This window comes from Neodiprion lecontei, chromosome 5, assembly GCF_021901455.1.
Source record: "Neodiprion lecontei isolate iyNeoLeco1 chromosome 5, iyNeoLeco1.1, whole genome shotgun sequence".
In the NCBI taxonomy this organism is placed as follows: Eukaryota; Metazoa; Arthropoda; class Insecta; order Hymenoptera; family Diprionidae; genus Neodiprion; species Neodiprion lecontei.
Window position 1 is genome coordinate 10369939 of NC_060264.1, and position 18193 is coordinate 10388131.

At 35.4% G+C, this 18193-nt stretch overlaps 1 protein-coding gene and 1 long non-coding RNA gene across 3 annotated transcripts; one reads left to right on the forward strand and one right to left on the reverse strand.

The window, feature by feature from the left end:
* The first annotated feature begins 356 nt into the window (after positions 1-356).
* Positions 357-9690, forward strand: LOC124294737. The gene is made up of 3 exons (XR_006904671.1): positions 357-1860; positions 4334-4376; positions 9467-9690. It is a non-coding gene; the product is annotated as an uncharacterized LOC124294737 (long non-coding RNA).
* On the reverse strand, positions 2300-9665 carry LOC107226693 (protein maelstrom homolog). Of its 2 annotated transcripts, none has more exons than XM_015667591.2 (10): positions 9530-9665; positions 9185-9386; positions 5739-6122; positions 5379-5545; positions 4628-4861; positions 3611-3793; positions 3486-3525; positions 3160-3228; positions 2985-3044; positions 2300-2900 (listed from the first exon to the last, which is right to left on the reverse strand). In XM_015667591.2, the coding sequence occupies exons 1-10, from the start codon at positions 9659-9661 to the stop codon at positions 2875-2877; spliced, it is 1497 nt and encodes a 498-aa protein (XP_015523077.1). In that variant the 5' UTR covers positions 9662-9665; the 3' UTR covers positions 2300-2874. The 2 variants fall into 2 exon arrangements, with proteins under 2 accessions (XP_015523077.1, XP_015523076.1); XM_015667590.2 differs by having other exon boundaries at positions 3486-3528.
* Positions 9691-18193: the final 8503 nt, after the last annotated feature.

Below are 18193 nucleotides of genomic sequence, written 5' to 3' on the forward strand. Positions count from 1 at the left end.
TTTGGAACGCCATCGGATAAAATCAGAAGATCGACACGAAAATCCAGCGCGAAGATGTAGTTAGACGCACAGGCAATAATTTCAGTCACCAAGTACCGATTAGAATTTACGATATAATGGACGATTTGCATTCAATTGCATGTCTCAGATAATCCGGGAGAAGAGAAATAATTATAGAATTAAATATTCATGTTTTCTTTTCTCAAATAGGTAGCTGGAACTCGGATAAAATGTTTCTCTGAAGAATCGGTGTTGAGCGTTTACGTTTTCGAACTTCTAGAATATGAAAAAAAGGTTCTTCGAAGAATTCTGATCTGCATGTCCCTCTGTTGGTCTATCAGACAAACTCTCGCTATGATCTCGAAAACGGCTCAATGAAAAAATTGGAAATTCCCTCACAGGATTTACAATGAAATGTTGGGTATGAAAAATTGGTATGTCCAGTCACTTGAACCTTCTGTTTTACCGGAAGTAAATCGATTTTCAATCTAACTGACAAACAAAGAGGGTGAAGCATTTAAATTGGCAAATGCAAATAATTTGAAAATAATTGATTTCTGAGAAAAATGTTTCACACAAAAGTTTTATCATCCTGAAGCGGAATCTGAAGGCTATAATTTTTTTCACATTGGTGGAGGAATACCCCTATTCTTTTTACAGATTCGTCTTTAATGTGAAAAAAGTTGTCATTTTTGTTTCTAGCGGTTTTTTGTTCCGTCCAGTTGTTTCCGAGTTATTGAACATTCTCAACATTTACGAATATGTCAATCGTCACAAATGAATATCTTTCGCATAAACCACTTGGAAAACGTAATAAATATAATGATTTCACAACACTCTGTTCAAGCAATAATCAGTGTCCCACATGTTCGGAATGATATCCTTCAAGATCGATACACGACTTCGTAAATCAACAATTACCACACTTCTTGAAGATTTACCATCAGAAAAAAAGATAAACATGTTGTTCCAGCATGATGGTTATCCACTGTACACTGCACTAGTACACTGGCCAGCTCCATTATCTTATTTGACCACACCAGAGTTTTTGTTGTGAGGATATCTCGAAAGAAAAGGTTATAAATACCTGTATCGAGAAGTGTACCGAACTCGAAGGACATCATTTCAAACATGTGTACACTAATTACTGCCTGGACAGAGTCGTGTGGAATCATTCTGTTTATCAATTTCTTCAAATAGTTTGTGCAAGATATTTATTTGAGCCATATTGGTAAATTTTGAGAATGCTCAATTACTCACAAACATTCGAGCAAAAAATTAAAATAAAAATGATTTCAACAAAATTGCGTATTTTCTCAAATAAAATACGAATCTGTGAAAAAAATAGAGGTACCTATTTCAAAAAACAAAGTTTACCTTCGTGTGATTATGAAGTCCTCTATTGACTTGGAAAAAATTATAGACATTACATCCCATATCGAAGATCATCAAACTTTGGTTTGGAACATTTTTCTCGACAATACTTCATTTTCAAGATATTTGCGTTTACCTCCTTAAATGCCTCATCCTTATACATACTATATATTTATATATTAGTATATACGTTTTTCTCAATAAACGATGTTTTTCCTAGTTTACATATTTATTTTGTTACATCCACCAGACCTCAAGTTCTTCCACACTTTTACAGCTACCTTATACTCTGCATCCTTGTCTTGTCATTACCTTGCTGCCTTGGTTACCATTCCATATCAGCAGAATGCTCTCTCTACTCCTACACTGCAACTAGCCAGTTTCTTGCATCCTTCCACCCATACATTCACTCTCAAGTCAACTTCGGTGAGGATCTAAATTCTGCTCTGCTTTTTTCTGCTCCACATCTTTATGCACTCGTAATTTGTAAGTAGAGAAAATACGAATTCTAATTGCACTTGTAATTTGTAATTAAGGCAAAAACCGATAATTACATTTGTAATTTGTAATTAGAAAAAACACCGAGTCTAATGATTACATTTGTAATCAGAAGAAAAACTAATAACATAAAAGATACTAATATCACTCGGAATTTATAATTACAAGTAGTATCAATACTAATTATATTCGTAATTTGTAAGTAAAATGTTTCTTATTAGAAATTACAATTGTAATTAGTATTTTTTATTCTTCTAAATACAAATTGAAATTGTAATTAAGAATATTTTAATTGCAAATTACGAATTACGTTTGTAATTTAAAGTACATTAGTAATTTACAATTAGAACGTAATTAATTCAAAAAACTCCCAAGACTGGGACGAAGTTGAAAACTAAGGAAACGTGAAAAATAAAAAGAATACAAATGGAAAACGGGTTGACATATAAAATTTATTTATAAAATATAAATTGATTTCATACAAACTTATGTGTAACTCTGTAGGAGAGCCCGTTATTTCTAATGATCGTCAAAAATGGATAAAGTTGAAACAATGTTTTTGAATTATAATTATACAAAGATTTATCACATTAAAACTAAAACAAAATAGTTCGATTCATACGACATAAATAATACACATCGGCAAACTACTTTTGTTGTAACGAACTAGAAGAAGCTGAGTAAACGAATTTCTTTTCTGTTTGAATACGTCAATTGAGTGACAGTAATAAAATGTCAATATGAGTAAGCGTAACTATGAAATCAAAGAAAATGAAGAAGAAAATAATATGCATTTGACTATGAACATATTTAAGAATGAAAAATACCTGCGACAATAAAAATAACTGTCATCGTTTACGTAAAGCACCAAAACTTCGTTTCGTTTGCTCTAATATCAACTTAACTTATATCTATATGCTTAAATATCACGGATGTTTCGTCATTTGGTTAGATTCATTTACAGTGCCTTATAAAATGCTTATACATTGATGTATTTAATATTTAATTGTCGAATGTGCCACCGCGACCTAGATGAAATAATTTTTCTTGTATGATTGAATGGTAACAACATAGTTTTAGTACAGCAAATTCAAATGCCAAAGCGTACTCACCACGGCCAATTGGTGGAAACTTTTCGGTAGAAGCCTTCCTCAAATTGATTCCTCTGCCACCTAAACCAAGAATGACAGTAAAAGTCGATAAGACTACTTTATTAGAACCTCGAGAAATGGGATTTTCCCGAAATGTATTTGAGACAGTTGATGTGCAAAGTCAATAGACATTTACCAATCGCTGGGAAGTTCATATGATCCATACTCGGTACTTTCTCGGTGTCACTTACGCTCATGGCGAAACCTATTGAGATAGAAAATATTCATGTATGAAATATGTGCAGAATTGATGAAGTGAGGATTTCACGTCGATGACACATCCAATATAAAGGGGGTAAAATACTTGATTTTATCCGTGAGTAAGGGCATGCAGGATCCATTTTTGACTTTCTCACTGGCAGGAAATTTAATTTATATCATTCAAGAGAAAAAAAACCTACGAAATGGTTTCTATCCAGTAATAAATTGAACTCAAAAGATTTTCAATTAAAAGTTTCTTACTTGGTCCACGTGGTAACCGAAGCGGTCTTTCCACCTTCTTCTGCTGAAAGAAATTACAATTTAACAAATTTAATAATAAAAACAGAAACATTGAAATAAGAATAATTTCGGCATTCATAACTCACCGCAAAAGTAGAAGTAGATTGAATACTAGTGCTTGGTGCATTCGGATCACATTTGTTATCTGGTACATTGGAATTTAGCAATTTGCTATGATCTATAATTTTTAATGGTTGAAAATTTTGTCGCCGTTCTTGGTCTTCCTTGTAAGTACGCGCAGAGGTTTTCACCCTATGTTCTTCAGTCACCTGAAGAAAAAAACACATTAATGTATTATTTACAATAACAAACCAACAGCAAAAGACATCTGATTTGAAAAGGCTAGTCCTAGAATTTTGCGCTGTTTTCGTTACTCATCCTTTGATCGAGAGTTTCATTTTCGCAAATAACTCAGGGATGGCTTGACGAATTTTGATTGGAATTTAGTTAGCTCTATGTTGAGAAAACTGCATCAAATGAGAGCAAACTCGTTAAAAAACCGTTTATCTATTTTTAAGATATCATCGCATGAAAAATTAACACACCAACACACACACCCCCTGATGAGGTCTTGAAAATGACTGGAGGTGATTCTCTAGACCATAAAACGTAACTCTAGTGAAAATTCAAGTTTTCCAATTCAGAATGATTAAAATGTCTGCCCTTCTCTGGAGACAGTACTGTTGTGTAGTACAGTAATGTCTCATGACCTGTACGAAACACTCTAATCACAGAACTCAAATATAATCAATCCGCACATATAATACATGCTTTTTTCCCAACACCGCTGAAAGAAAGTTTGATTTCAGAAGCAACGATGGTGCCACTGACAGCACGTAAAATTAGTGTCAGGTAAGTTATGCTCAATGACACGGTGTATAAAATTCAGTAATTCGTAAGTGAACATACCTAAGAAAGCCTTGGTAAATAAAATTTAGCATTTCAATTGTACGCATGTACCAAGGTTGTTTTGGTGCACTATACGTATGCGCCACAGGCTTCGAAAATTAAACTTCCCAAGCAAGTGTCGGAAATCTTAAATTTTGAAACATTTGTAGTATAAAAATAATTCACTGCTTTATTACAAGTAAATTTCCAATTACCCCTGTCATAGATCTGATTCGATTTACACTTTCAGCCATCAAATTATCCATGTCACTTTCCCTCTTTTCCTTCAAATCTCTTATACGATCCATGTCAGTATTCAGTGGACAATGGGCTCCGGGCTTCATTTCAATGCCCACATCCAAGCAACAAAAATCACATATGGTATATGCCCACCGAATCACAACAGATAAGCTACAGTGCATTGTTGCTCCATCTATATTTTGATGATACTGAAAACGAAGCGTTTGGCATTAGTATATAAGTGACCAATCGAGAAATTGATATATGGTATGCTTTTTGCCCTTTATTGCCTGAATCAAAAGCATTATTAATTCTATCATAACTGTTTCTGGAGATCGTGATATAAGTTACTTTTGTGTAAAGTTAACAATGATGCTGTATTAGGGGAACCTCATACTTTCTAAACTTCAGAAGTATATTTCTTCTTAATAATTATAATAGCTTCAGTTTTGAGAAAGTACCCGCTTCCAACGACGTGAAACTAGCAGGTAGTACTAATCCTTGCTAGATATATGTTGTCACGTTAAGGCAAGGTCTTTAGATCAAGTCAATAACTAGAAGAAATTATTTTCACTTGGATAAAGATCTTCAAGTTATTCAATTTTTGCAAGTTATTTCCTTCAATAAATAAAAAAAAAAAAAACAATTGCACAGGTTGAAGATTGAAGATGTATGTTAATTGTACACTCATGTGTTTTGGGTATGCTTACTACATACTGCACTTACATCACATGCGATACCTGACACATAGTCAAAAATATCCCTGTGTATTTGGTCCTCTGCTATTGTAAGCGCTGGAAAACCGACAGTATCAATCTTTGATGCAGCAGTGTTGCGAATGTGAAAAAAAAGTGTTTCCAGTGAATAAACTCGGAACATGTCTGCTGTTTGGCCTGCAATAAAATATCAATCGATAAAAAATCAAATCAGTACTGAATAAGAATTGTATTTACTGCCACCGCACCAGTAACTTAAATTGTGTACAATGGATTGTGAATAATAACATTTAACAGTCAAGTAATAAGATGTCGAAGAATGCTGGCAACCATAAAATTATCAGATCTAGTAATCAAAGAATATATTCACCGACAGTCTTAGCCATTCGGCTCAATAGTCCGGGCACAATTTCCATTACACCTCTTGTAGTGTAGAGTGGTGGTAATTCATCGCCAATTGTTTCAGGTTCTAGTAAGTTTCTCAATCGCTGATACATGATGCTAAAGTTTTTTTCACCACCAGGCGGGTTGGGACTAATCTTATGAGTAGCCTCTGAGTGTTGTAAGGCATCAGATGCGTATCCCATTGGAACGTCCAAGTCAATGATTTCATGGTAAGGTTTGGCAACACCATCCTTAAGCGAGAACTCAGCGACAGCAAACTCAATGGGATAAAAATCACCCTCTCCATTTGGAAGGAGCTTTCGACAAAGCCAGTTCACATGAATGAAGTAAAACTTCTTGCTGATCAACTCTATGAAAAAGAAAAATTGGTCTCACTGACAAACTATTGGGAGTTTAAAGTTTTAGTGATTGTTATCCTTGTTAAATAGCAATACCCTACTTTTTTTTCATTTTTCCATATAAGCACGTGTACTCCAAGCGGCCATTTTAACGCCACACAAGTAGCGCCACTCTACCCGCAGTGATAGTTTTCATTGCCAATAATAATAAGATTTAATGAGGTTGAATTTTGTGGCGTTAACCGTTCAGTTCATTGTAATGTAAATTATCAATGTGGTCTGGAAATAGGTGTGCACTTGAGCGATTGATCTAACAAGGCATTTTTGACAAGATTGAAGTTAGTAACGTTATCGTAACGAAACATTGGGGAAAAAATCACTATTCTTTAAATTATACAATTATTTTTAAGGAACTGAGATTTCTAAATATGAGCGTGTCTTGTTTTATTGCATTTTACTGAATTTCAGACAATTCCAAAATCGTGAAGTAACGGTTTTTCCTCAGCATGAATATTCCCTCATTATTACACAACTTTACAATTGTATGAAATTTTTTAAACCTCAGTAAGGCAAAACATACTCATATTTGCAAACTCAACTGCATCAAAATCAATCTAAAATTGCACAATTACGGTTTTTCAATTCAATTGAGGGCTAAATCACTGTCAAAATTGTTTACACCACATCTCCATTTTTTCAATCTCCATATTTTATCAAAATTTTCATATGTCTGCATTATTTATAAAAATCCCTAGAAATCTTCAAAAATATCTGAGAATCCATCAAAATGATCTGCAATTTTGTCCCATTATCTCTGAATATCTGCTAATATTAACTGCTCATTGTACATTAAACTTCCATTATGATGCCGCCCTAGAATTCAATGTTTCGATACGTTACCATTCCCAACTTTGATTCCAAGACTATTTATCCTACACAGTGAATCTATATGCATGGTAAATTTTGGAGTTTCATTTTGCTATGGGACAAATTCCTTTTGACAGGAAAATATTGCAATGTCACACAAACATATTAAAATATTACACAATAGCAAACAAGATTTAATGATCTAACATAAAGTGATAATACAGTCCTATTGAATCGGACAGTGTGTAAATATTACATGTTAACAAAGCTCAATACTATATTATAATCCATACAAGGATGATGTGCCAACTTTGCATGGAGTAGCAAACAGCTGACTTATCAAGGCATATGTCGAGTAGTCAGCCAGCATACCATAAATATGGAAATACAAAATTCAGAAACTCTTTCAGAATACTAAGCAAGAAACACAGTAAGATAATTATAGATAGGCAGAGTTACATATCGCAAGAGAAAGTCATAATGCGCATGCTCCAGTCTGATGTGATGGACATATAGACTGAGTCTGAAAGCAACTAGTGTCTTCGATTCCATAATAGACTCTGGAAGATTATTTCAAAATGAGTTTTGATAGGTAGTAATTCAAAAGAAAAGGATTTGCTGCTTTGGTGCGCCAGAAGCCAACCGAGTGATTGGCAATGAATCAGCTATTTTCGACTGAAAAAGTACAGTAACATAGGTATGAGAGTCTGTATGTACATAACATGGAATAAAGCAGGAATTATACCGTGAGTTTTTCTAACATCAAAAAAAGAAGGTCGTCCCAAACGTTATAAAAACAAATAATATTCGACGTCAAAACGAATAATATTTGATGTTTGGGATGACCATGGTAGGATATGATGCTCAACTTGAACATGAGCTGTAAACTCTGATTGCCCGAATCAGACACACGCATAGTTTTGCTGTTAGAAAAACTCATGGTATACAGCTATCTGTTTGACAAAGTGATCCAACTCAATTTGAGTTGATACGGCGCTAATATGTATCTAGCACATGCATTCTGTAGTCGCTGCAGTCGCACATCACGAACACTAGGTATGTCATAAACCACAGCTCCATAGAAGTCAATGCTAGGAAGAACGAGTGCAGTGATTAGCCAATTTGGAAGGATAAGAGCAAAGTTTTATGAATTTTTCGACAAGGTGATATAACGTCCTATTAATTTTATGATAGACGTTGATGATGTAGTTATTCCAAGAGATTAGAGGTCTGTAATAGACCAAAATTACAAGTGCTGTTCGAGGATGGGATGGCATTCCCATACACCGCAGTGTGCGAGTTGCTCATAAGGTTCACATGTAAAGCTACCTAGAGCTATCGGAAAATAGGGTTTCAGTTTTTCAAAAATTTATTTGTAACCAGTCGCTCTTGGCCCATTCACATATGATGTGGATATCCTTGGCAACAGATCTAAGCCCTTCTAGTTTATCATTCGGGGAAGGGGAAGAGGTATTAAATCTATAGAATTAGATGGTATGCCTAAAGTAGATGCCTGCATTATTGAATCAAGTTTGGAAACTCGTTAATAAAAATGGAGAACAGCAGAAAACCTAGAACAGAATGCTCTGGAACCCTGGGTTTCACATACTGAGATGACGATAGCAACCCAACACATCCGGTCCCTTAAGTTGTGGAATAATTTAGCATGACAGACTATATCAAACACCTCACTCAAATCAAAAAGCATGACTAAAGAGATCTTTTAATCATCCAGAGCGTACTTCAGGTCCTCACACAATCTAAGCATGGTCATTTCCATTCTGTGGCTGGGACAAAACTTGGAATGAAAGGAGTCTAGCAAGCCCGAGAATACCATGTAATTAGTGAACTACCGATATGTGATTTACTCAATGTCCTTGGACAGCCTTCAGAGGTTAAAAATAAGTCAGAAAATGCTAAGAACTACAGCATGTAACCAAATAAGTGGTTGTAAACCTCTAGCATCGATACTGACAAAACTGGTATCACAACTTTGATGTAGCTGCTTGGCATCAGCTCTTCTAAGAGTTTTGTTTTATTTTTTTGAAAATTAGTAAATGCTTCTCAAAACTCGAAAATAATACATATAGTTGAAACAAACGTATTTTTTAGTAAAAACAGGATCAAGCGAACTATTCCACAATACAGAGACTGCAGTCCCTAAGTCAGGTGTGATGAAATAGCATGGTTAATTATTCAAACTTACCATCTATGTGATCCGTCATGTTGACTGTCATTTTAATGTAGTCATTCATATTGTCTTCGAACTCCTGTTTCCTTTTGGCTTCCTTTTCTATGAGTGTGATTGGCACCCCCTGCGAAGTGTATTTCATACCACTGATACCGCTTTTTACCTTAGCATTTTTGGCACGAGCCTCATAAGGCCCTTTTTGTTGATCCGTCATTTTCTGCAATACAAGCCACAATTTATTCAACTGTAATCTGTTATATGCTTTTATGATCGAGCATAACAATTTATGAATTTCAGAAGCCGACATTTAGACGACTATGAAAAAGTTAAAGGTGGAAAATGTGAAAAGGAAGTCTGTACCTGCCACTCCGGGCTGCAAACTGTGGCGATTTCTTGGAGGCCGCCGGGAAATTTTTTCCCTTGAGTCTCTTGCGTCTTCCTGAAGTCTTGCATGAAGAAGTAAAACGCGTTATGTTGCTGTTTTTTCGGCATGGTTGATCGGGTCACAAGATTTATTATTTCTCTTCTTCTTGCGGAGATAGATTTTCTACTTGTATCAAATACGATACAAACGAAGTTAACTACTGATTTGTGTTGTATAGAGATCAGTGAAATTAACGCAGAGCTCAAGGGTTAACAGCAGTTAAGATTTCTGTCTTCGTATGACAAATTTGAATCTCTGCAAGTCTATGGTCGTTAGGATTTCTGTCTTCGTATCAGGGAGACCAGAGTAAAGGAGTGGACACAGAGTGCTTCAGAAATGTACACGAAATCCCGGCCTAAAACGGCGGCGCTGCGATCAAAAAGATCGTAGTCATATATATATATATATATATATATATATATATTTAGATCAGACACACTGTTACTACTTATTTCCTAACCTCAATGTGGCAAAATTCGTGCAGTGTTTATGTTTACATGTGTAAAGCTTTTTGTTATTAATATGCAGTGTTAATTAATTAATTATGTTTATTAAAATGGGTGTATCAAATTTCGTTGAATAAAAATAAGCTGAAACATTAGGATAAACATCGATGTAATGCTCCCAGGCAAGAAACGAAAAGAACATACGAACACAAAAAATAGTCTCCTTAACCTCCAATATACTATCATTTAGGTGCGTCACTTTTCATATTACCGCGGACCGGTCACTTTCATCGTGTGGACTAATTTTATTACTATATTTACGATCTTTTCGACCCATGCGATGCTAGTGGCAGAGCGGAGAACTAATTGAAGGACGGGTTTTTGAGGACGCCGTTACTACTTATTCTCCTATGCTGTATCCACTCCATAGACTTATAAAGATAGACTGAGCGCTCTTATGAGCCGCTTGAAGCAAACATTTAAAGGACAAAAATATGCCGGGAGTACGCCTTTCTCTCTCTGACGATATCTGTGGCAGGGATCGAGGCGGTAGAGGAGAATGAGGCGAAATTATGCGCCTATATCTATGGCTGTTCCATTTCTGCTCCGTTGTCTCCCACCATGACGCCGATTGAAAAGAAAGAGCAGTCTCCCGGTATATCTCTGTCCTTTATATGTAATTATCAATGCCTCTTATAGGAGCGCTCAGTCTATTTTTATAAGTCTATGGTCCACTCCTTTACTCTAGTCTCCCTGCTTCGTATGACAGATTCAAATCTGCAAGTCTATGGTCGAAGGTCGGTAAGCCCGGCCTGCGAAATATGGTCGCGTTTTGAATCCGTTAATACCGATTCTCTACAGATCCACATACGTTAGCCCCTCGTCACATCTGAATAAGTTGATTTTTTTAAATCGGTTTTTGGTCGTTTGTTGCGTTTGATAGTGAGTTTCCGACGTTTGATAGTTATCAGTAGTCATTATTGATAAAACAAAATCTGCAAAATCAAATGACGTTGGAATGATGTGACGTCAGAGCGGCAATTGCCCAAATTTCTAGAAGTTAGTCACCGAAAATCGTTGGTGAAAATATAGTGAGACACACAATCGGTAGTTTCGGGTCGTTAAATACTGATTAAGCATTAAAATCCACTGGACAACTTGTTTCAATCGCCTACTTCAGGTAAACCGGGTTTTATTCCTAATAAGTGATTAATAATGATGTGTACTTACTACTAGAATGTAGAACTCCGTTGAGATATTGCTCTGTTTACTGAAGAGACTAATAAGAAAATGGTAACGGGAAATTTGAATTTAGATTAGGGATTACTTTTTCACGTATTATGAAATTATTACAAAAAGAAGGATAATTAAATAGATGATTCAGTTAGACTAGTATATATGTGATGTCTTATACATTATATGTTCATCGCTAATTTCGCCAAATCTTGGGTGTTGATCTCGATGTTTCCATATAAGAAATACATCTTTTTCATTATTCGGAATTCTATGCCGCACAGATGTTACGTCGGAACAATTTAAAACACAGCACTTTGCTTTTCTAAGTATATTTGCTTAAAAACACTTCAAATCAATTTTTATATCAGAATCATCAGAGCGAACGCCTTCAATCAATAGTGCCTGGTCTACACATACGCTTTAAGTGGGGGTCTTAAAGTGCGCCTCCATTAAAGCTAATGTGTAGCCGAGTTTATATGAACTTTAAGCGCCTCCTACTTAAAGACTTTCTGAATCCCACTTTAAGCTCAATTTCCCGCGAGAAGTAGTGCCAACCGTACCGACATGACAGATATATTGAAATCTCGCGTGGTTTGAACCCGTTCTTTGTTCTTTGTGCTTTGTTCTTTTCTTCGGTCGGCATTTTGCCGTAACCAAGTTTGGTACATATTTATTACTTGAACAATTATTGATATGAAAATATAATCCATGTTGAAGTATCACCAGGGTGTGTAACAAAAAAATGCTTTCCGAATTACAGATGAGAGATATGATGATTATAAGCTGTTCGAAAAATGGAAAATAAAAGATAGATAGGTGATTATTAATTAATGAATAAAATTACGGAGAACATTGCATTATATTGCTTCCTATATTGTATTACTGAGGTTATAAAAACTAACTGACAGTTCTTAAATTCTTCTCGTTACTCCGTTTGATGGGTACAAGGCTTTCTGACCTTCAAGTGCCACACAGTTCTCATTTTAAACCCAACACAGTTGCAAGCTTACCAACTCGAAATAAATTTTTGTCATTAAAGTAATGTGTGCAGAGAGCTGTGTGTAGCTGAATACAAGGTCCCTGAAGGTCCCTAGATTAGACAGGTCAAGACAGAGATGAGTAGGGAGATCTCCAACGCTCGGCTTTTCGTGATACCAGCTAGGTTGGAGCGTCGACGTGACACCTAGGCGGCCACGCACCGAAGGTGGCCCATTTCCGACCTGACACCTAGGTGGCCATGCACCGAAGGTGGCCCACAATCGTGCATATATAGATATACTCGGTCGCTCGAGCAAGCGGTTGCCAATCGCATCCTTGTCCCCGCTCGCACAAATGTTTCCAGGAATGCAAGAATTGGGATTTTTTTGTTTCAATTATGAATGTCAGCGAATAAAAGTATCTCCAGATTTGATAAATTTTGGATTCAATTAGCGGACGCTGAACCAAAATAATTAACCATTCCCAGCCCCAATACTTTTTTTTTTTTTTAATAAATATTATTTTTTTATTGATGTGAAAATATGTGACGCCTGGTGTTCTCGAATATTTGTACACGCAGTCTATGGAAAAATATACGAAGCCAGCTCGATAACATTTATGCAAAATGTCCAATGGGCAAGTGGTTGGAGGAAATTTTTTTTTTCTCGAACTGAATCTTCCAGAGAACCATCAGGGAATTCCAAGCAAGCTCCATAAACATACCGAGCAAACGCGCGATCACGGACGTAGCTGTGGTGTGGCTGAGTGGATACCACATGAGGATGAATTTTCAATCACAGGTTTTTGCGCGAAGTTTTCCTGTATTTAAGTTAATTACTGCTGCCTGTGCTATAATACTGCATTCAAGTCTTAAACAAAACACTAAAAAACAAGTTAACCACTTAATGTAAAACAAAATGTTAGATTGAGTTTAAAATTTAAGCCGGAGTTACATAAACTAAGATAATTATAAATGCAATATTGTAAATATTGAACATTTAATGTTCATCTAAATAAATATAGTTTCCTCCTCAAAAAAAAAAAAAACATGAGGATGGAGTGATGCGAGACACGGGTTCGATCGCAGTTCACTCGTTTTTTTTTTGTATTTTCGGAGAGAAAAAACAAATCAAAGAAAGAAAATTTCGAGAGCCGGTCGATTTTTTCCTTCTTTCCTTTTACTTTTTTTTTTTACTGAACCCACCTTTTTTGTGGTGGGGGTAACCCGGAAGAGAACAAATAATTGAAACAATAAAATTCCGAGAGCGAATCGATTTGTTCCCCGTTTTTGGCGCCTCTTTTTTGACAAGGAAAAGTTTTGACAGTAATGGAAAATAGAGATTACTAAACGCAAATGTATTGTTTTTTAATAACACCGGCCCACAAAAAAAAAAAGTGGCCTGTACTTTTGACCGGACCTACCTATCTTTATGTATTTTGACGCGCTCAATCCGAATCTGAAGTCAGTTTTGCCCGTACACCCTCAAAATTTTGAGTAAATTGCAAAAAACCATAAAAATCGCCAAAAATTAGCATTTTTGGTAAGAAAAAAATTTATGGAATAATAGACCAAAAGTATGATTTTTATGCATTTTGGTCCGCTAAACCCAAATCTGAAGTTTATTCAACCATAAGCCTTTTAAAATTTAATTGGGCCGGTGTTATTAAAAAACAATACATTTGTTTTTAGTAATCTCTATTTTCCATTACTGTCAAAACTTTTCCTTATTAAAAAAAAAACACCCATTTTATATCAGTCTTGACGAGCATTTCTTAAGAAGTTTGAGAGATGCGAGATCGGAACGACAAAATTATTTCAGTAGCAACAATGTATGGACCCCTCTCCTTTTCTGATATTGGCAGCCAGTTAAGAGGCTTCACAGTGTTCAGTTTAGTGCCAGCAGCTCTCGAGGTAGCAAGATGGTAAGTGAATTACATAATTATTTTACATGTATGGAAAAACCGGCAGGTTTGACGATCGTCTATATACTTTATAGATTAAGAAGAGAAAAAAAGGGAAGGACCTGTAGTCGTATTTTATACCTTATTTAATTTTCCTTGAATTGTCAGACGTTTTTATTTTTGATTGTATAGGAAGAAGATGTGTGGGGAATTCCATTCTAGTGCCCAAGAATATAGTACACATTTTCGATCATTTTTTCTTTTTGGAAAACATTTTCCTCAATTTCCAAATTTCCTTAATTTTTTGGTATTCAAATCGATTCTTAACAATTTTGCGCACAGGTGGGATTTCTTTAATTATTTTTTCCCTAATCCTGAGGATATTTCCTATCTGAGACCACTGTCAATAGGCGAGATTCCGAATATCATAAAATTACCTTTTTTTCTAATTAAAAAGAAAATCACATAAGGCCACTAAGAACTCGAAATGAAAATCTGAAAAAATTAGAGATGTTTTTTTATATTCTAAGCCATTAACGTAAATAATCCGTTTAACGACCATCCTAATAGATATACATTGTATATAGGGCATTCCGCGTCAAATTTGCAACCCATGTACCTCACCCTCTCCGATTTCGATAATTCTTTAGTATGATGTTAAAACCACGGTTTCAATCGACTTGAAACAGTGTTGGAATTTTTCGCAGATTTCTTTAGCCACCACTGAAATAGAAAAAAATTGTAAAACCAATTCCGAAAAAGCTTCTTTTAAAATTCTGAAGAAATTCACACTAATTTTATAATTAAGAATATTATTTGTAAGCACGACACGATAACGGGATCTCAACATCTACTACTTTTCTAGCAAGTTTTTAGTTTTCTTGGATCTTTGGATAACTTGAAAAAAAAGAATGAAATGGTATGAACTGTATTCAGGCCTTCTGGCATTCCTCTAAATTTCATGAAAATTGAAATCCATTAATAATAGAGAAATTTATGACCGAACAAATAAATAGAAACTCCAATTCCGGCATGAGAAAAAAAAACTTGCTAGAAAAGTAGTAGATGTTGAGATCACGTTATCGTGTCGTACTTACAAATAATATTCTTAATTATAAAATTAGTGTGAATTTCTTCAGAATTTTAAAAGAAGCTTTTTCGGAATTGGTTTTACAATTTTTTTCTATTTCAGTGGTGGCTAAAGAAATCTGCGAAAAATTCCAACACTGTTTCAAGTCGATTGAAACCGTAGTTTTAACATCATACTAAAGAATTATCGAAATCGAAGAGGGTGAGGTACATGGGTTGCAAATTTGACGCGGAATGCCCTATATACAATGTATATCTATTAGGATAGTCGTTAAACGGATTATTTACGTTAATGGCTTAGAATATAAAAAAACATCTCTAATTTTTTCAGATTTTCATTTCGAGTTCTTAGTGGCCTTATGTGATTTTCTTTTTAATTAGAAAAAAAGGTAATTTTATGATATTCGGAATCTCGCCTATTGACAGTGGTCTCAGATAGGAAATATCCTCAGGATTAGGGAAAAAATAATTAAAGAAATCCCACCTGTGCGCAAAATTGTTAAGAATCGATTTGAATACCAAAAAATTAAGGAAATTTGGAAATTGAGGAAAATGTTTTCCAAAAAGAAAAAATGATCGAAAATGTGTACTATATTCTTGGGCACTAGAATGGAAATCCCCACACATCTTCTTCCTATACAATCAAAAATAAAAACGTCTGACAATTCAAGGAAAATTAAATAAAGTATAAAATACGACTACAGGTCCTTCCCTTTTTTTCTCTTCTTAATCTATAAAGTAAATAGACGATCGTCAAACCTGCCGGTTTTTCCATACATGTAAAATAATTATGTAATTCACTTACCATCTTGCTACCTCGAGAGCTGCTGGCACTAAACTGAACACTGTGAAGCCTCTTAACTGGCTGCCAATATCAGAAAAGGAGAGGGGTCCATACATTGTTGCTACTGAAATAATTTTGTCGTTCCGATCTCGTATCTCTCAAACTTCTTAAGAAATGCTCGTCAAGACTGATATAAAATGGGCGTTTTTTTTTTTAATAAGGAAAAGTTTTGACAGTATTGGAAAATAGAGATTACTAAAAATAAACGTATTGTTTTTTAATAACACCGGCCCAATTAAATTTTAAAAGGCTTATGGTTGAATAAACTTCAGATTTGGGTTTAGCGGACCAAAATGCATAAAAATCATACTTAGTCTATACTTCCATAAATTTTTTTCTTACCAAAAATGCTAATTTTTGGCGATTTTTATGGTTTTTTGCAATTTACTCAAAATTTTGAGGGTGTACGGGCAAAACTGACTTCAGATTCGGATTGAGCGCGTCAAAATACATAAAGATAGGTAGGTCCGGTCAAAAGTACAGACCACTTTTTTGTTTGTAGGCCGGTGTTATTAAAAAACAATACATTTGTGTTTAGTAATCTCTATTTTACATTACTGTCAAAACTTTTCCTTGTCAAAAAAGAGGCGCCAAAAATGGGGAACAAATCGATTCGCTCTCGGAATTTTATTGTTTCAATTATTTGTTCTCTTCTGGGTTACCCCCACTACAAAAAAGGTGGGTTCAGTAAGAAAAAAGCAAAAGGAAAGAAGGAAAAAATCGACCGGCTCTCGAAATTTTCTTTCTTTGATTTGTTTTTTCTCTCCGAAAATACAAGAAAAAGCCGGGATTGAATTTAAAAATAAAAAAAAAAAAGAGTGAACTGCGATCGAACCCGTGTCCCGCATCACTCCATCCTCATGTTTTTTTTTTTTTTTTTTGAGGAGGAAACCATATTTATTTAGATGAACAATAAATGCTCAATATTTACAATATTGCACTTGTAATTATCTTAGTTTAAGCTCTATCTAACATTTTGTTTTACATTAATTGGTTAACCAATTTTTTAGTGTTTTGTTTAAGACTTGAATGCAGTATTATAGCAAATGCAGCAGTAATTAACTTAAATACAGGAAAACTTCGCGCAAAAACCTGTGATTGAAAATTCATCCTCATGTGGTATCCACTCAGCCACACCACAGCTACGTCCGTGATCGCGCGTTTGCTCGGTATGTTTATGGAGCTTGCTTGGAATTCGCTGATGGTTCTCTGGAAGATTCAGTTCGAGAAAAAAAAAATTCCTCCAACTACTTGCCCATTGCACATTTTGCATAAATATTATCGAGCTGGCTTCGTATATTTTTCCATAGACTGCGTATACAAATATTCGAGAACACCAGGCGTCACATATTTTCATATCAATAAAAAAATAATATTTAATAAAAAAAAAAAAAAAAAAGTATTCGGGCTGGGAATGGTTAATTATTTTGGTTCAACGTCCGCTAATTGAATCCAAAATTTATCAAATCTGGAGATACTTTTATTCGCTGACATTCATAATTGAAACAAAAAAATCCCAATTCTTGCATTCCTGGAAACATTTGTGCAAGCGGGGACAAGGATGCGATTGGCAACCGCTTGCTCGAGCGACCGAGTATATCTATATATGCACGATTGTGGGCCACCTTCGGTGCATGGCCGCCTAGGTGTCAGGTCGGAAATAGGCCACCTTCGGTGCGTGGCCGCCTAGGTGTCACGTCGACGCTCCAACCTAGTTGGTATCACGAAAAGCCGAGCGTTGGAGATCTCCCTACTCATCTCTGGTCAAGACACGCGTGGGCAAAAAAATTAGTCAGAATGCGCCAAAAGTTTCGTATGCCAATGGATGCTTTCCATTTAGAGCACAATATGACACGGTGTTGTGACGTCGGAACGGTACCTAGTGGAAATCTCCAGATGTTAGACACCGGAAACATTCACACGCAGTTACAGCCAGACTCACATCAGTAGTTTGGGTCACCAATTACCGATTAAGTATTGAAATACACCGGACAACGGGCATTCTGTCGCTCTAGTCGAACGAACCGAAGAGGGAGAAATTGTTGGATAAAAGATTTAATTTGGCTTACCTTCTTGAGAGTATTCTGGATGCGATGACTTGTAGA